General features: G+C 43.1%; 1 protein-coding gene across 1 annotated transcript in view; it reads right to left on the bottom strand.

The window, feature by feature from the left end:
* LOC133000175 (NACHT, LRR and PYD domains-containing protein 12-like) overlaps positions 1–17384 on the bottom strand; it is a gene marked incomplete at its 3' end in the record, with an annotated part of 43919 nt that extends 26535 nt beyond the window's left edge. Inside the window, exons 1-3 of the mRNA XM_061070039.1 lie at positions 15691–17384; positions 14111–14279; positions 13554–13684 (exon numbers count right to left, since the gene is read on the bottom strand). Of these exons, the coding sequence (XP_060926022.1) occupies positions 13554–13684; positions 14111–14279; positions 15691–17285 (1895 nt within the window). The remainder of the gene's footprint in view (positions 1–13553; positions 13685–14110; positions 14280–15690) is intronic.
* Between the last annotated feature and the right edge of the window lie 2862 nt (positions 17385–20246).

The following is a 20246-nucleotide window of genomic DNA, read 5'->3' as shown; positions in this document are numbered from 1 at the left end:
AAAACCACATGTGCTGTTGTCAGAAGTGAAGACATCAGCAGACACATGTACAGTGCTGCTCTGACCGGCTGTCTGACCTCCAGCTCCTGTTCTGGATCTTTTTCCACACTGGGGACAGGAGGAGTCTCCTGAAGAACCAGACTGGTCCCAGTATGAGGTGATGCACTGTCTGCAGAACCAGTGTCCACAGCTGGTGGAGACTGGATCCTTCAGGATGTCCTGACACGAAGCACAGCAGGACGACTGCTCCTCCTCAGAAACATGACTCCTCTTCCTCTCCCTGTGAAGACATGTCCTGATAACTCACATGTCACAGTCACAGGTTGTCATTACTTCTGTCAAGAGGTTTTGTTTTCACCCAGTATGTTTGTGTGTTGGTTGGTTCGTTAGTGGGATTATAAAAAATGACAGATTACCAGTAAACTTGGTGGAAGGTTGTGGTCTGTGAACCAGATCGGGGGGGGTTCCTCTTTCACAGACATGTTCAGAGGACTGATGTTTACCAGTGTGTGGAATTTGGTGCAGATCCAAATCAAAGTGATGTCACTGATAAAGAAAATACACTGATACTCTGCCGCTGCAGCTGTGGATAACACACTGTGTGAGAGTGAAGACGAGAGAAAGAACGGAGCCTGAAGTAAAAACAAGATCACAGATCAAGGAGCAAAAGAATCTATATCAGCTGATCAGAAATCACTGAACCCTGGTTTCCTCCTCCTCCTTCCATTCACTTGCCCACATCACCCAGATCCCTGCACCAGTGTCACGGCAGTTATTATTTATTTAGAGCATCGGACCGATTCCCTCACATTAGTGGATCCTCACCTCCTCTGGGATATTATTTGGAAAGTTTCTTCATTTCTTGTAAGTGATCTCCTATGATGGCTCAGTCACCTTCACTAAAGTGATTTGATGATACACGCACAGTGTTAGAAGATATTATTAAAACCTGTTAATGACTCCGCTCCGTAACTCCGCGGTTAAATCGAATCTGAGCATAATTAGCTGTAAGTTGTTTCATATATTTTTTAATTAAAAGGCTCGTGTGGAACCGATATTTCGCGCAAGCAAAACTAAGATGTTGGTTTTATTGTTAATGAGGAATTGGATCAATAATCTGCTTCAGTTCACCACCTCACGTCTGCATCGCCACTTTTCAGTCTCCAAAACATTCGTACGCATTGAAATACGCAAATTGTCCCGTCAAGTTTGTTTTTATAAATCCGAACGTTGGAGTGAGAAGTGGCGTACGCACGTTTCAGGCCCGTTTTGTACATACTCAACAGTTATAAATGATTGGATTTTTGAGCAGATCCAAATCAAAATGAGTCTCTAGTGGATTTCAAAGTGGTTTCATAAGGAGCGTGTTGGTTCTTGGTGGAGGTCTGAGCTCTTTGAGTGATTCTGAGAGATTAGTCACCAACTCCAATGAAGCTGTGTCCTAATGCAGGGGCCACACTAGAGGAAACTAGATCCTCTTCAGAGCAGGTCACAGGAGAAACAGTCTCTTACTCTGTGTGTGAGGGTCCAGGTTCAGTACTGAAGAATGGAGGAGGAGCCATGGACCAGTCACTCTTCAGAGACAGACAGCTGGACCCTGGAGACTCTGCTCTCAGTCTCTGGTCCTGACCTCTGCAAACACAAACATGTTTTTATTCAGAACACATCATTCACTGGTTCATTCTGTGAGGATTCAGTTTGGAGCTTCACATGTTTGTAGCAGGTCTCTTACTCTGTGTGTGAGGGTCCAGGTTCATTACTGAAGAATGGAGGAGGAGCCATGGACCAGTCACTCTTCAGAGACACACAGCTGAACCCTGGAGACTCTGCTCTGTCCTCTTCCTCCTCATAACCACTCATCTTCAGTCTGAGAGGAAAAACACAGTGAGCTCAAAGGAATCAGGACAAACCAGTCTGTTCAAAAAACACACCCAAAAATACCAAGCAAGGACACACACACACACTCAAACACACACACACACACACACACGCACGCGCGCGCACGCACGCACGCACGCACGCACGCACACACACACACACACACACACACACACACACACACACACACACACACACACACACACACACACACACACACACACACACACACACACACACACACACATAAACACACACACACACACACATAAACACACACACACACACACCTACGCACTTACACTCACACATACACTCAGGTGACTGTAACGTATGATTGTGAAAACACGTTCTGTTATTAAACACTTGATGAACAGATGAAGATAAAAAGTGAAAAACTGAGTTAACTCTGTTAATTAGTCCTTTGAAGGCTCTTTGATCCAGACCTGCTGTTCACATCTGTCTCTGGGATCCGATCACATGACGTCTGTCACCAGGTGTGAACTGACAAACTTAGAGTCATGTGATCAGCAGACGGATGTTAACAGCAGGTGTGAGAGTGAGACAGTAAAACTTTCAGAAAGTTGTGTTCACACTCACCTGCTCACTTTCCTTCCTTCTGCTCGTCCAGGTGAAAATGGAGTCTGACCGCTCCCTGTTCTCAGGCTCCTCCTCCTCTCTGTTCTCAGGCTCCTCCTCCTCCCTGTTGAACCAGTTCACTCTTGAAAAAAGTTCACACTTGAAAAACAACCTGTTCAAAGTCCAACTGTTTTATTGTGATGGTTATGATGTCGATTACAAACTTAAGATCATGTATTTAGTTACTAATGGACGGTGTGGGATCATGAATCCAGATCTTCACTTTCACACTGAGTCCTGACTGTGAGCGTCTCCTGGGACTGAGACGTACAATTTGATTCATCATGATGTTTAAATGAGCCTCAGAAACTCTGGAATCAAACAAACACTCAGTCACTTCATGTGCTGTGTGATCAGCAGACAGATGTTAACACCAGGTGAGACACCACATTATGATTGACATCCAGCACCGTCCAATGGGTTCAGGGTGCGTGCCATCGAGCTCTCAGTCAGGCTCCACCCCTTGCTCCTCCAAATATGGTTACTTCTGGTTTCAAAAAACCAAGATGGCGCTGTGAAAAAAGTCAAAGTGAGGCTTCAGAGCAGCAGCTCACCAACCAGCCTGTGACGTCACGTTGGGTTGATACTTGAGTTCAACTTTATTGTGGAAATCTCCTGCACAACATTTTACAAACTCCATCACACACGAGGAGAAATTAATGAACGTCTTCCTGACGTTGATCATCACCTTCCTCAAAGTCCTCTGCGCCGCCCGGACAGTTTCCGGATCTGACCGGGCTTCGGCCAGAAACGCCCTCAACACCATCCTGCTGCACGAAGTCCAGCTGTTCATCTGCATGCTGTCGTTCCTCTCGCCCTTCATCAACATGGCTCCAGTGACCACGCGTCCCAACGACCGCACCACCATCCTCTTCGTCACCTTCCTGTTCACCAATGTGCTGCCACGTCTGCTCAGTCCGCTCATCTACGGCGTCAGAGACAAGAAGTTCAACGGCCTCATCAGACGACTCTTCTGCTGCAGGTGCTGCAACACTGGAGAAAACAAGGTGGTGGAACCTCGGAGAAGATCCAAACAGGTTCTACGGTGAACAACCTTAAAGATGGTTTTAAAATGTCGTACTTGCTCTGATGATGTCAAAACCTCATGTTTCTATAAAGGGTTAAAAGACACATTTGTTTTTTTTAAAGGACTAATGTGTCAGATTTAGTGACATCTAGTGGTGAAGTAGTGCAGATGAAAAGAAACTGAAGAACTGTTCTCTCACTCCACTTCAAACATGTAGAAGTAACTTTGATCCTCGAGGAGACTTAAGATCAAAGTCTTTAAATAAAGATGGCCGACGCGTCACTTTAACTGTAACAACATCATGTTAAAACAAAAGATAAATGACTTTGATCTGCTGGTTCTGCAGCTTGAAGACATTTTCATTAAAGAAGTGAAGATCGACACTGATATGTAAAACCAAAGTCTGGCCACTAGGTGGCACCCTCCTCACAGACATGGCTGTGAAATGTGAAATGAGTGGCAGATGTAAATTATTTTAGTTTTTCAAATCAAGAGTTGTTCTTTTAAATTGGTTCACAAAGATATTTTTTGATTTATAAAAATTGAATTTTACAAATACAATGAAGAACAGATCTTACAGATGTAAGATTAATGGTTAAGTGAGTTTAGATCTTTCTTCAAATATTTAAGACATAAAAACTGCTGTTGTTTAGTGTTTTCTTCTTTTATGAGACCGAGCAGCTCTTCATCTTTTCACCTCATTTGTGTTACTTTACTGTTTTTCCTATCCAAATTGAAACAGAAAATTAAATCTGGACAAAATAAATTAATAAATAAATAAACACATCATCTTTTGCTTCATGTAATAAACGTCACTTTCTTTATTTACGTGTTGAGTTGTTGTTGAGAGGAAACGTGAACGTGTCTCTGTGGGTTGAGAGAAACATGAGTCATTTAAAAAAACGATGAGTTGATGACACCTGGGATTTAATTTAATATTTAAATCTCAGCTGAGACAAAGAATATTAATAAACTGAAGAAGCTCGAGGTCGTTTCAAACTTATTATTACTGTGTGTGTGTGAGCAGCTTTAAATAAAAATTACTAGATTTGAATCAACCGCTGGGGGGCGCTAACACGTCTGTTGAAGAGAGAGAGGAGAGAGAGAGAGAGAGAGAGAGAGAGAGAGAGAGAGAGAGAGAGAGAGAGAGAGAGAGAGAGAGAGAGGAAGCTGCAGCTGTTTCTTTTCTCAGTGATGTTACACAAACACAGAGCGATGGACTGAGAGAGTTTTATTCAGAGGAAGAAGAAAAGGAGGAATAAGGCAGAAGAGGGAGAAGAAAAAGTGGAAGAAGAGGAAGAAGGAGAAGAAGAACGGGAAGAAGATGCTTTGTGTTTTTCTGCATCGGTTTCCTCAGTGAAAGTGATAAACCTCTGGACTTGTGATGGGGTGAATCTGAATCTCAGGAGGATGCTGATGAACGAGTGAGTAGACTTATCAATACTAATATTCACATTAAAAGAAGAACAGAATAAAAGAGGTGAAGAGATAAGAGAAAACGTGAGAGTGTAAAATATAATTATAGTGATTATAAAACAATTTTAAAATAATAGGCAATAAAATAATAAATGCTAAGATTAAGTCAAAAAATATTAGATTGTTTATAAATGAAAATGAGGTATTGTGTCATTAAATGTTTGTTAATCTGAAGTAATTTCAATTTAAACAATTGTTTTTTACAATTCCTCTATGACTTTGACGATATATCAGAATCCAAGGTTTTCAGAGAGACGATTTTGGATGTGTTGTTATTATTACCATTATTATTATCATCATTATTTTTATTTGTATTATTAACAACCATAACGGTGGTGTTTTATTCATCCAGAGCTTTTAACGATAATCACAGAGAAAGATAATAGTTTATATATTTTTTTCATTATATTTGTTGGTTTTCATAAGTCAACAGGACAACAACATGCAAACACAACAATCAGCAAAACAAATAAAACTGACTTATCAAACCTAATCATAAAATAAAACTAAATAATACAAAATAAAACTAGTATCTCTTTTTCATCACTTTGAAACAATTATAAATCTGAATGTACAGTTTTTATGAAAAAAATCTTTTATAAATCAGGCTGTAAATTATATGAACAAATAACATTATATGAATCATATTAACAAACCCTTCAGTAAAAAGACCTTCAGAATAAAAGCAGGAATAAAACTCGAATAAAACTACTAAAGTTTCAGAATATAAAGAAAAAACTCATTTTGAGCCTTTAAATATTTACACTGTGATTTTAATCCACAAACACAAACGTTAATAAAATAAAAACCTAAATGTGCACTTTGAATATTTTAATTTCCTCTCGTCTGAAAGAAAACATGAAGTCAAAATCTCAAACTGGAGCCGAGCGTGAACAGATTTCTTTTGTCTGCAGTGAAGTGAAGTCGCATCGTGTTCGGTGTCGAAGGGACTTTGTTATCGAAGGTGTGTTTTTCTTCTTCTCTCCACCGCTGAGATTTCAAGCCGCTGAGCTTCCTCGTGCTGAATTATAGATCAACTTTATTTCTGTGTGAGCAGCAGGCGGCTCCCTGAGGCCTCAGCATGGGTCCTCCATCGACCAGGGGGAGGGGCCACGTGGGCTCACTGTTCGTCTGGGGTCAGTGCATGATGGGAAAAAAGAGGAAACCAGAAGGTCACTCATGCATGAATTAGAAAATCAGTTAAAATGTTGACAAATGTAACTCACAATGATAAAAAGAGATTCAAAAGTCCAATGTAACTTAACTTTACTGATTCTTTCCCTGACTCAGCACTTCCTTCTACCAAGCTTCATGATGATTGGTCCAGTAGTTTGTGTGTAATCCTGCTGACACTGACAAACATGAACTTCTCTGAACTCAACCTGCAGCATCCAGAACATCTACTGGTTTAGACTCTGGAGAAATGTGAGGCTTCATCGAATCATGACTGGGAATTGAGAAGAGATAAGATAAGAGACGAGGTAAGATAAGATGAGACAAGATAAGATAAGATAAGATAAGGTAAGGTGTGGATCACTGAGGTGTTTCAGGAGCTTTATCTTTTTCACTTAACTAACATGTAGAAGTTCCTCAAAGCTTCGCTCCAACCTCCTGGAGGAGCAGTGACTCCTCACTACCTCGGCCTCCATCCTCTAACGGAGAGAGAGAAGGAGAAACTGGATTAAACAGCAGCAGGAAGAAGAGAAGAGGTGAAGTCCGGCTGCTCTGTTAAAAACACCATCAAGTCCACATGAGGTTGAACACCTGTCTGAGACGAGGCCCTTTCCTGCAGCACACACTCACAGACTGTGACATCATTACATCTCACTCTCAGGGTGGAGCTCCTCCGTCCTGTCGGAGCAGCTCTGCACAGATCTGATGTTCACACCAGGAGACGGAGAGAATAACATGAAGGAGAAAAGAAGGAGCCAGATCACTTCTGTTGTTTCACTCAGCTCAGACGTGGACTCACTCACATTCAGTCTCAGGATCTAATTTCCAGTCAAAGTCTTCTGGGCTCAGGTCCAGTGAACATTGAGCTTTTGTTTCCACTGTGTGGTTCATCACATCAGTGTGTGACTGTCTGCTGCATTCAGATGAAGTTAAGAAGCACATGTGACTGAAAGAAAAGATCTGAGTCACGTCCAGGCCTCCATCTAAAAAGTGTTTAAAGCTGCGATTAGTCAAAATGATCACAATACAAAAAACAAATCAAACACCTGCAGCTGAAGAACAAAGAAAGACACACGACCACTGAGGACGGATATCTATGAGTGCAATGTGGTGCAGATCCAGATAAGAATCAGGATCTAGTTTGTGTGAATGTGGTTTCAGGTGTGTGCTCTCGTTTTCTCCTTGTCACCTTTATTCTCAGACTCACCTCAGTTGTGTCTTCCCCCCCCACAGTCGGTAACCATGGTGAAGGAGAGCGTGCCGCGCTGGCTCCACCGGGACTCGGCTGAGGGTCTGATCCACGTGAACGTCGGAGGCCTGAAGAGGAGCCTGTGCTCCACCACGCTGAAGAAGTTCCCAGACACCAGACTGGGAAAACTGCTGTCATGTGACTCGGAGGAGGACATTCTGCAGGTGGGTCAGGGCTTCACACAACATGTCGGGATAATATCCACCTGACATGTTGTGTAGTTGGTGTTTGTGAAGCAGCAGCAGCAGGTTGTCGGATCCGACTCGTTCAAACAGGAACATGTGGGGAACATCCAGGTGAGGGGCGGAGCCTGTAGAGCAGCAGGAGGCGGGACATGACGTCTTAACTCTGATGTGGAAAGATCAGTGTTGTTGTTTCCAGCTCCTCCACACGGCGTCGGCCTCATCACCAGAAGATCTGGAATCTCCTCGTGTTTCCAAGTGGACGTCTTCGTCTTCTACGTGTCCGGCTCCTCTTCTTCATCCTGAGATCTTTGTTCTTCCAGTTTCACGTCCGTCACGTGTTAGAATGTTCCAGAGCTTTTCCAGATGTTTTCTAACATCGACTCACTCTGACATTTGTCGTCATAAACTTCTCAATGTTCACTTTTCTTCTTCACTTCACCAGAGACTCTTTCATGTAACACTTGAATATCTCTACTCATGTTTATCAATCCTCATTTGCACCTTTTTAATCTGCATTGTTTTTATTCTTGTTAAGTTTCAGATTCTATAGTTTTATTTTCTTTATTTATTTGTATTTATTTGCTGCTTCTGCTCAGTTTTTATATTCCAGTGTTTCATTTCTTTGCCGCCTCAGGACTCAGTTCTGTTCCCTCTCATGTTCTGGAATCACAATAAATCTCCTTGAATCTTTTCTCCTTTCTCGCTAAATAATTACATTCTTAATTTATCCTACAAATAACTTGAATCCTTCTTTCCGCTCCTTCCTCTCGCAGGTGTGTGACGACTACGACGTGCAGCAGAAGGAGTTTTATTTTGACAGGAATCCCGGCCTGTTCCCGTACGTCCTCCACTTCTACCAGACGGGGAAACTTCACATCATGGACGAGCTGTGCGTCTTCTCCTTCAGGTCCGTGTCTCTGTCCTCGTGTCTCACATGCAAACCTCACAACACGTACAACACAGGTAGAAGCTGAAGATTCTGAGAGGGGAAATGTGTCGTGTTGTTCTGCCCACAATGTTTGTGGTGTTATTGTGGTATATTCAGCTACGAGATCTTTTTAACATGGGTATAAACCAGAATGACATGTTTACATCTATGGCGTCTTGATTCCTAAATTCTCAGACTTTTTAAATACTATTCCATATGTTTCTCGTTAGTTCTCTCTCTTTTTGGAATGATCTCTGACCTGCTAACGGATGGGTATAGAAGGAAAGTCCGCAGACGGCTATTGAATTAAACTCCAGAATGATAATTGTATTGCTGTGTCCTGTATGAAAATTTCTATTACAGTATAAATGTTTAACTTGTCTTTCTCCTGCTTGTTGTCCCTGGAAGTTCAGACGCACTAGTCCATTACTATTTGATTTGAACCTCAGCATCTGGGGTCAAAAATGTGTAAAATTATACAGTATATGTATATTTTTGTTATAATTTTTCCAGTCAGCTCTCTGCTGAACACACACACAATGAATCCGTTAGTGTGGTTATTAATAATGATATGAAGAATTAGAGCAGCTGCGTTAATGAGCTGACAAAGCAACAACTCTCTGGAACAATGGAGTCAACACATCAATGCTAACGCTAACAGGAAGAGCTAAGTGACCCACTCAGAGGAAATGACTCTGAACAGGAAGGAATCTGTGAGTCGGTGTGAAACACGTTCAGTTGGCTTCAGGTGTGAAACTGGTTCAAATGAAAGTCTCTGTTAAAACGCTGTTTGCTGTAGTGACGTGTGGTAGCTCCTCCCCCTGAGTTCCTCCAATCAGCTGAGCGATGACCTGCACTTGCTGCAGGTGGGCGGGATCTTCTTCTGCTTTCATGGAGGGTGGCACCTGAGGTTCAAGGTGCGTTAGCGCCACCTACTGTGCTGGAGTGTTTTGTCTGCGGAAATACATGAAGACAAATAACAAACCCTTCAACTTAAATACTCCTCATTCATCCAGTTTCTTTTAAAAACTCAAACTTTATATTTCTCTTCCTCAACACTGAACAGATTCTTTAGGTTTAATATTTCCTCGGCTGCTTCTGTAGCTTTTCTGTTTCTCTTTATATTTCTGATGCTCCACACTTTCTTCCCCTGAGCCACATTCACACTGATGGATGATATTAAATGATTGTGTTTAATCCTGTGAGTCCTCATCTTCACCTTGATACGACTGTTTGCTCTCTGCTGTTTTAATCATTGTTTTCATTCCTCCCTATTTTTGTTTTATTTCATATAGATGATCCTTTTCCTCCCTCATTGTTTTTCCAGTCAGTCATGATGTTGCTTCTACTTCCTGCTTTAGCTTGGGCCTCACTGAAAGCTTCCTCTGTGACTCGCTCCTGTTTTAAAGATTGTTTTGTCCATTTCATTGCCCTCGATGCTCAGTGAGCTGGGATCCACATGAACCGGACTTCTGTGTGTGATGTCGTCTGAATAGTGTCTGGTGTGTTTCATACAGTGTATCTGCTCTGCTGTGGGATGACTGTAATGATACCAATGCTGACTCATCTGGTTTTGCTCTGTCCACTGTGATGCCATTGCTATTGTCAACATCTCATCTGTATATACTGTGATCTGCTGTTCTTTCCTTTATATTTATATTTAATTCTGGGACAACAAACCCAGTCTTTCCATTCTTTGGCTCCTTTGATCCATCTCTATATTGGGAACAGAGTATTATGTGTAGTCCTTCACCTTCCCTCCTGTTACAAGAACTCATAGTATCGCCAGATTTCATCACACAGGAATACATGCATCTGAATACACTGGCACTTAATTTCTTAAATTACAACCTGGTTTACAATCGGTTTAAAGTTAATTAGTAACTATGGTTCACACACCACAAGGCAATGCATTGCAGTGAGAGCACAAGGAATTTTGTATAAAATCCTTGTGTTTTCTATGAAATATCATAAATCGGCCACCGAATTGGAACAGACTTCAACGGACAGTCAGGACTGCAGGAAAGATCATCGGTGCCAACCTGCCCACCATCCAGGACCTGTACACCTCCAGAGTCAGGAAATGGGCAGGAAAGATCACTGCAGATCCTTGTCATCCTGGTCACAACCTATTCCATCTCCTCCCCTCTGGGAGGCGCTACAGATCACTGTTGACCAAAACCTCCAGGCACAAAACCTGTTTCTTCCCTCTCTCCGTCTCACTTCTGAATTTCTCACTTCTCACTGGCACTGTGCAATAACCCTGGATCTTTATAATAACCACTGTACAGTTTCTCCCGAAATTATATTATATAATATATATTATAATTATATTTAATTATGGTTATCTTATTTCACTTCACTGTATAACCGTAATACACATACCGTGTTATACCTGCACTTCTTTTCTTAGACTGTCGCACTGCTTGTTTTGTATTGTTTTTGTGACTGTTCGTATTGTACTGTTTTGTTTTGTGATGTGTATTCTGTGTAAGCAAACTGAGAGCCACTTTACAGAGTCAAATTCCCTGTTTGTGCAAACTTACTTGGCCAATAAACCTGATTCTGATTCTGAAACAGTTTCCTCAGAGACTTAAAGATGCTCTGCTCTTCATCGACTCTTCTTCATACTGTAAATGTCTCATTCACTTTTCTTCTGCTTGTTTCCATTCTGTCAAACTGGTGATTTTGTTCTTTTACCTGCACCAAGGACGAGATGTTTCCACCTGTTTGTTTGAAGAGGAAAGAAACGCTGAGTCATGATTCCAGTGAAGTCGGTGGAAGGATGTTTATTGAGCATTAAAGCAGAGACAAGTAGAAACAGAACTTTTCTCTCTGAGATGTTTTTCTTCTCGTTACATCTGGTTTGTCACAGAGGAAAAGATCCATGTGTTTGACTCATAGACTGAATATAAAGGCTTTGACTGGGATGTGCTGCTGTTATACTGCAGCGCCACCTGTGGGTCAAAAGTAGAAAAGCCACCACCGCTCTGCACCTGATGCAGAAATGAAAAAAACAACATTTTTAAGTCCAGAGTTTTGATCTTTTGTGTCAAAGACAAAACTCTGATTTTGAACTCAAAGTGATTTCAATGTGTTTAACTTTGTGTTGAACTAAATCAATTTGTGACGTGAATCCAGGAACTTTAAGATCATAAACAAACATATACACAGAATGTGGTTCTACACACATGGAGACATACTGAGGGACAAAGGTGGACAATAATAAAAACAAACTTAAACACACTGTATGTGACTCTTTATAGAGGGTTTATATATTCTGCTTGTGTTGTGTCATTTCAATAAACACATTCTTCATGTGAATAAACACAATCGGGGCAGGAAGGTTGCTGGTTTGAATCTGGTTCAGATGGGTCTTCCTGTGTGGAGTCTGCATGTTCTCCACGTGTTTTCTCCAGGTGCTCCGGCTTCATCTCACAAACACATGCAGATTAGGGGTTGTGTAGAGTGGAGACTACACACAAGCTGCTGCTGCTTCAGCCTCTGGATCCTCAGGACACAGCTCAGCCTCCGTCCACACACACTGTCCTCTTCACACTCTGCTCCATGAAGATCACCACCCCTTCCACCTGTTGAGAGAAGAAGACATCAGTGTCACAGAGACTCACTTCATCAGCTGTGAGTCAGTGATGCAGCACATCCAGTAGAAAGAGCAGCAGGGACTTCAGTCCTGTTCAGAGGTGGAGCAGCTTCCTCTCTGCTTCATGTTCACGTGTTGGAATGAACACGCTAAGAGCTCAGTGTGCGTCCTCTGCATGTCAAAGTGCAGAGTGGACACCTGAGAGGTGGATTTACTGCTGTTACAGGTGAAGACATGTTTCACTGTGTGTTGATGAACATCTGCTTCTGACAAACTGGGACCAGATGAGACAGATGGACCTCAGCAGAGGTTCTGCTCTGTATAAAGAGCTCCTGGTTACCATGGTGATGAGGAGAGGCTTCAGTCCCACTGATCTCAGAGCTGTGACAAAGATCCACCTGATCAGTTCTTCACTGATGAAGTGAGAGGACAAACTGTCTCAGATCAGATGAAGACGTCTCTGTCCCTCGTGTGAGGCTGTCAGCTGTGGTCCAGCTTCACTTCCTGTTCACATGAAAACAACAACAACTGTCGTCTTCACGTCAACTCAATCACATGATCCCAAGCAGCTTGTGTAAGTTACAGCGCCCCCTGGTGGCATCTGGTAAAAATATATTACGTGACCACGACATAATAACGTGTGAACGAGATAAATAACTCGAGGCCACGAGATCTGAATCTGTTGTTTACTAAAAAGACGAGTGGAAGAGAGAAGAGACACACTGTCTCACCGTCTCTGAGGACACACACTGTCTCACCGTCTCTGAGGACACACACTGTCTCACCGTCTCTGAGGACACACACTATCTCACCGTCTCTGAGGACACACACTGTCTCAATGACTCTGAGGACACACACTGTTTCTGAGGACACACACTGTCTCACTGTCTCTGAGGACACACACTGTCTCACTGACTCTGAGGACACACACTGTCTCACTGTCTCTGAGGACACACACATGGACCTGTCTCCAGGAAGCTGACTGAGGTCATCTGGTGTTTTGGGGACAGGATGAGTCTGGAGACATTGAGATGTTCTGGGTGAGTTAGAGATCAACTGAACCAACCAGACGTTGATTTAAACTTCCCTTATCCGTCCCTTTAAGGAGAGTGTGCACCACACAACAGTGTAGAGTCACTGTGGTCAGTGGGTGGAGCTTCTATACGGGTTGATCTCCAACTTAAACTGGAGCAGGTTAGCCGTTCATCAGAAGTTACCATGGTGATTTACCTCGTTAAGAAGTGGACGAGCTTCGTAGGACTGAAAAAACTAAACCTGAAGTTAACCTAATAACCACAAATCCTGCTTGGTAGCACAGACCCTGGATCTGTGATACTGACTGTGTTTAGTAAAATACTGATGAAAGCAGCGTGGACTGACTCCAACCATCTACTGACCTCAGAGTCTCCAGTCGACAGGTTGGACTCTGCTGTAGATCAAGCAGCTCCTTCACTGCTGAGTCCTGCAGGTCGTTTACTCTCAGCTCCAGTTCTCTCAGATGAGAGGGGTTTGACCTCAGAGCTGAAGCTAGAGAAGAACAGCTGATCTCTGTCAGTCTGCAGCTCCCCAACCTGGATAAAGAATAAAACTTAACTGTAAATTAAACTGAGTTCATGTGTGAAAATAAAAACCAAATATTGACGTCACACAGACTCATAACATGGAAGATAAATATGAAATCAGACATGTGGGACTAAAAACGAGTCCGGATTCAGTACAAATAGATTATTTGGACCCGGTCTCTGTCCTGCAGATCAGTTTAGGAAATCCAGAACTAAACTCAGTGTTTAAACAAGTAGCTGAATATTTAAAATGTCACAGATTAATTAATAAATGGATTCATGTTATGTATGAAGAGGAAATATGTTAAATTAGAATTAAAGAGATAAATTGTGTATAAATGCTATTTTATAGATATGTGATCTACAAAAGTCAGTCAGTGAACTGACCTCAGAGTCTCCAGTCGACAGGTTGGACTCTGTAGAAAACCACACAGCTCCTTCACTCCTGAGTCCTGCAGGATGTTGTTATTCAGATCCAGTTCTCTCAGATGAGAGGGGTTTGACCTCAGAGCTGAAGCCAGAGAAGAACATCTGATCTCTGTCAGCCAGCAGTGATTCAACCTGGATAAAGAAATATGAATGTTAGAATGTGTCCTCCTGTTGTTGTGGATCGTCATCATGTCAACACAGACTCTCAACATGCTGCTGACCTCAGTCCAGCGTGTGACCTGAAGATAAATATCAGATCAGACATGTTGGACTAATGTTTCATTCATCAGCTTCTTCTCTGTGTGTTGGTCACTGAGCAGGTTTGTGTAATTAAACACTGTTTAAAGTAGGGACGGCTCCTGATGTCACTTCCTGTTTGTTTCTATACTTATCAACTGTCCAACGTGTTTCAATAAGAATGTGTCTTATTTTGAAAACCTGAGGAGGACGAGTGCTCGGCCTCAGTCCACATGTTATTTACTGACACTTTCTCAGTGATCAGGAGCAGGTGAGTGCAGGTGAATGGAGTTGATGAGGTGGACGTGACTGACAGGCTGGGTGAGGGACAGATGACTGAGGGACAGTGAGCAGAGCAGAACTGAGACAATTTAAATAAATAATGACCCAATAAGAGAGAAAGTCTGAAAAGTGAAGAAGAATTTAAGGACCTCAGAGACTCCAGTCCACAGTTTGGACTCTCCAGTCCAGAACACAGCAGCTTCACTTCTGAATCCTGCAGCACGTTGTGACTCAGATCCAGTTCTCTCAGATGTGAGGGGTCTGACTTCAGAGCTGAGGCCACAACTTCCCACTGAATCTCTGAGAATCCACAACCACGGAGTCTGTAATTAAAGAAAATATCAAATCTGTTAGAATTAAATCACAAACACAACATTCATACAAAACGTGATCATGTGACCCTCACCCTGGTAAATCCCCTTTTTGTGAAAAACTCCTCAAGAGAATCCTTTCAGATTTGGTTCAAGCGTTCATTCAGACTAACAGAGGAACTTATTAGATTCAGGTGGTCAAAGGTCAAAGGTCACAGTGACTTCATGTTATTGTGAAGCCAACATGTCAGGAACCTGGAGGGACGGACACTGCACTGGTTGGTGGTGGAGGACAAACGCAGGGTGGGAACTCTAGTTTGACCAGAAAGAAGAATAAACTACATTTCCTGCTTCTTCAGTTTCAAGGAACCGTCAGTGATTCTCATCCAAACACTGATTCAGTGATCGTCTCCTAACACTGTGCTAGCTGTTTGATCATATGTATATAAATATATATATAAAGAGAGAGAGAAAGATCTCCAATCAACCTAACAGATATCCATGTCTTATCGTTGGTGGAGGAAGCTGGAGAACCCAGAGAAAACCCTGTAGACACCAGTAGAACCTCTTCCTCACAGAAAGGCTGCACTAACAGTGTTGACCACTGCAACACCATGCTGCCCAAAACAATGAGGATCATTTAACACTGAGTGTATTTGAAGAACGACTCATCTACACTGATTGAACATGTTATTGATTAAGTCTGGACTCACAGAGCCTTCCTGCAGTTCCTCACAGCTGGGATCAGCCTCCGTCGACCCTGGTATGATGTGTTGAACTTCTCCATGTCCAACTCATCCAGAACCTCCTCTGACATTTGCAGCATGTAGGCCAGAGTTGAGCAGTGGATCTCAGAGAGTTTCTCCTTTGATCTGTTCTCTGACGTCAAGAACTGTTTCATCTGCTGATGAACTGAGTGGTCGTTCATCTCAGTCAGACAGTGGAAGATGTTGATGCTTCTGTCAGGAGAAATGTCATCACTCTTCATCTCCTTGAGGTTGTTGATGACTATCTGGATGATCTTTGGATTGTTCCCTGTCCGTCCCAGCAGGCCTCCTAAGACTCTCTGGTTGGACTCCAGACTGAGGCCGTGAAGGAAGCGAACAAACAGGTCCAGATGACCATTAGTACTGGTGAGGGATTTCTCCATGGTTCTCTTCAGGAGGTCATCCAGGGAGAAGGTACTGTCTGTGTCCTCATATGTCCCCAAGAAGTTGTTGAGTTCTTCTGTTTGTGTGTAAAGGTGGAACACGTAAACTGCAGCCAGAAACTCCTGAACGCTCAGATGAACAAAGCAGTAGACTGATTTCTGGAAGATCACACACTCTCTTCTGAAGATCTCAGTACAAACTCCTGAGTACACCGAGGCCTCTGTGACATTAAGACCACACCGCTCCAGGTCTTCTTGGTAGAACATGATGTTTCCTTCCTCCAGATGTTTAAGCGCCAGCCTCCCCAGCTTCAGAAGAACGTCCCTGTCAGCCTCCATCAGCTGCTGTGGAGTCGTCTCATGTCCCTCACTGTACTTTTTCTTCTTCCTCTTTGTCTGAACCAGCAGGAAGTGTGAGTACAGGTCAGTCAGGGTCTTGGGCAGCTCTCCTCTCTGGTCTGTGGTCAACATGTGCTCCAGAACTGTTCCACTGATCCAGCAGAAGACTGGTATTTGACACATGATGTGGAGGCTCCTGGACATCTTGATGTGTGAGATGATTCTGCTGCACAGCTCTTCATCACTGAATCTCCTCCTGAAGTACTCCTCCTTCTGGGCCTCAGTGAAGCCTCGTACTTCTGTGACCCTGTCGACACATGCAGGAGGGATCTGATTGGCCGCAGCAGGTCTGGAGGTTATCCAGACGAGAGCCGAGGGAAGCAGATTCCCCCGGATGAGGTTTGTCAGCAGCACGTTGACTGATGACCTCTGTGTGACCTCAGACACAAGCTCCCTGTGGTTGAAGTCCAGAGAAGGTCTGCTTTCATCCAGGCCGTCAAAGATGAACAAAGGTTTACAGACAGCGAGCGTCTCTGCCGTGAGCTTCTGTAACGCTGGATGGAAAACACGGAGCAGCGTGAGGAGACTGTGCTGCTGGTCCTTCACCAGGTTCAGCTCCCTGAACGAAAGCACAATCAGCAGAACCACATCCTGGTTTTCTAAACCCTCTGCCCAGTCCAGAGTGAACTTCTGCACCGAGAAGGTTTTTCCAACGCCAGCGACGCCGTTGGTCAGGACGACTCTGATGCTGCTCTGCTGGTCAGTGGAGGCTTTAAAGATGTCGTGGCACCTGATGGGAGTGTCGTGGAGGATCTTCATCTTGGAAGCCGTCTCTAGCTGCCTCACCTCATGTTGAGTATTAACCTCTTCACTCTGTCCCTCTGTGATGTAGAGCTCAGTGTAGATCCGGTTGAGGAGGGTTCTACTTCCTGTTTCATCAGCTCCTTCAGTCACATGTCCACATCTCCTCCTCAGACTGAGCTGATGTTCATCTAAAACCTCCTGCAGACCACGATCTGCTGAAAGACAAGAAACAATGTCAGAGACAGAGAATCTGAGAATCTGCTGATTGTTTTCATGAGATACAGAAAAACTACAGAAAATAAAAGCTTTTTAACTTTGTGCTTTTCTAACGATGTTAAATGTTGATGCTGTATGAAGAAACAAAATAACACCACATGTGCTGTTGTCAGAAGTGAAGACATCAGCAGACACATGTACAGTGCTGCTCTTACCGGCTGTCTGAGAACCAGCTCCTGTTCTGGATCTTTTTCCACACTGGGGACAGGAGGAGTCTCCTGAAGAACCAGTCTGGTCCCAGTATGAGGTGATGCACTGTCTGCAGAACCAGTGTCCACAGCTGGTAGAGACTGGATCCTTCAGGACGTCCTGACACGAAGCACAGCAGGACGACTGCTCCTCCTCAGAAACATGACTCCTCTTCCTCTCCCTGTGAAGACATTTCATGATAACTCACATGTCACAGTCACAGGTTGTCATCACTTCAGTCAAGGAGGTTTTGTTTTCACCCAGTATGTTTGTGTGCTGGTTGGTTCGTTAGTGGGATTATAAAAAAATACAGATTACCAGTAAACTTGGTGGAAGGTTGTGGTCTGTGAACCAGATCGGGGGGGGAGGGGTTCCTCTTTCACAGACATGTTCAGAGGACTGATGTTTACCAGTGTGTGTAATTTGGTGCAGATCCAAATCAAAATGAGTCTCTAGTGGATTTCAAAGTGGTTTCATAAGGAGCGTGTTGGTTCTTGGTGGAGGTCTGAGCTCTTTGAGTGATTCTGAGAGATTATTCACCAACTTCAATGAAGCTGTGTCCTAATGCAGGGGCCACACTAGAGGAAACTAGATCCTCTTCAGAGCAGGTCACAGTAGAAACAGTCTCTTACTCTGTGTGTGAGGGTCCAGGTTCATTACTGAAGTTTAGAGGAAGTCCCATGGACCAGTCACTCTTCAGGGACAGACAGCTGGACCCTGGAGACTCTGCTCTCAGTCTGTGGTCCTGACCTCTGCAAACACAAACACGTTTTTATTCAGAACACATCATTCACTGGTTCATTCTCTGAGGATTCAGTTTGGAGCTTCACATGTTTGTAGCAGGTCTCTTACTTTGTGGTTGAGGGTCCAACTTGCTCTGAAGTGTCCTCGTCCATGTTGCACCGGGCCGGCTGCGGCTCAGTTGTGGTTCACGCCGCGCTGCTCTTCTAGATATTCAAGGTCTGGTCTATTTCCTTCTGGTTGTGCGCTCAGTTTACAGCTGAACTCAGTGAAATGATCTTTAGACCAGTTTCAATGTTTTTCTGTTGAAAATGTCACATACACAAATATTTGCAACACTTCCTGTGGCCTACCCATTTCAAAATAAAAGTACTGCAGCGTTTCTGTTGACTGCATCAATTCATTTATTTTTTAAATGTTTTTATAGTGCACAGCTTCATAGTTGGTAGTACTGGTATTTATTTGAGTAAACAGGACTTATTATATACAAGGAAATACAGTGAACACATCAGAAACCTCAGGAAGGCTTTAGTTACATATAAACCCCTTCCACTAAGAGAAGAGACATTTCTTTGAGAACATTATTAAATCAATAATATGAATATATTTTTTAGGTTACCAGCCAATAAGGCTGTAGAGGTGTACAATGTTACATGTACAATAATAAAGTTTCCCTTCATGTAATATTGGTTTATGTCATTCGTAAATCCACCAATAAACCTGCATAGCCATAAACAAACGTTGATGAAAAAGTATTTTTGCAACTTGAGCATTTCCTAAGCTACACTCAGACCAATCAACTACATTAAAGTTAATTAATACAAGCTTGTAAAAGTTCATGTGTCCTTCAAGCCCCGGCCACTAAGAGAAGGAAACTCAACATCTAGTATCATGTTCACGTCATAAAGGCTGGAAATGAATTACAGAACTTTATAGACAGTAACACTGAGAGCACATCAGTCAGCAGCTTGAAGCAGCACTCTGTATCTCCACTCAGTTCTATGGCTTTGTGCCCAAATGAAGGTCAAACACAAGCTCTTCAACTTTATATTCACTTTAAAACTCACAAAAAACCAGTGTGAAGTTATATGTGTGTGTGTGTGTGTGTGTGTGTGTCTGTGTGTGTGTGTCTGTGTGTGTGTGTCTGTGCGTGTGTGTGTCTGTGTGGTTGTGTGTGTGTGTGTTTGTGTGTACCTGGCTCTGCAGGTCGATGCTCCTCACACCTCAGCCAGTGAGTCCAGAGCTTTACTGGGATCCACAGTGAAGACTCTCCACTGGTTGGTGACCACTGCTGTAACGTATGATTGTGAAAACACGTTGTGTTATTAAACACTTGATGAACAGATGAAGATAAAAAGTGAAAAACTGAGTTAACTCTGTTAATTAGTCCTTTGATCCAGACCTGCTGTTCACATCTGTCTCTGGGATCCGATCACATGACGTCTGTCACCAGGTGTGAACTGACAAACTTAGAGTCATGTGATCAGCAGACGGATGTTAACAGCAGGTGTGAGAGTGAGACAGTTAAACTTTCAGAAAGTTGTGTTCACACTCACCTGCTCACTTTCCTTCCTTCTGCCCGTCCAGGTGAAAATGGAGTCTGACTGCTCCCTGTTCTCAGGCTCCTCCTCCTCTCTGTTCTCAGGCTCCTCCTCCTCCCTGTTGAACCAGTTCACTCTTGAAAACAACCTGTTCAAAGTCCAGTTCATACCCATGAAGATGAACTGGTTCACAGTTCATGTTTTATTGTTGTGTTATGATGTAGATAAC

Source organism: Limanda limanda, chromosome 4, assembly GCF_963576545.1.
Source record: "Limanda limanda chromosome 4, fLimLim1.1, whole genome shotgun sequence".
Lineage (NCBI taxonomy): Eukaryota > Metazoa > Chordata > Actinopteri > Pleuronectiformes > Pleuronectidae > Limanda > Limanda limanda.
Note: the sequence above shows the minus strand (reverse complement) of the source record. Positions and strands in the feature narration are given on the sequence as shown.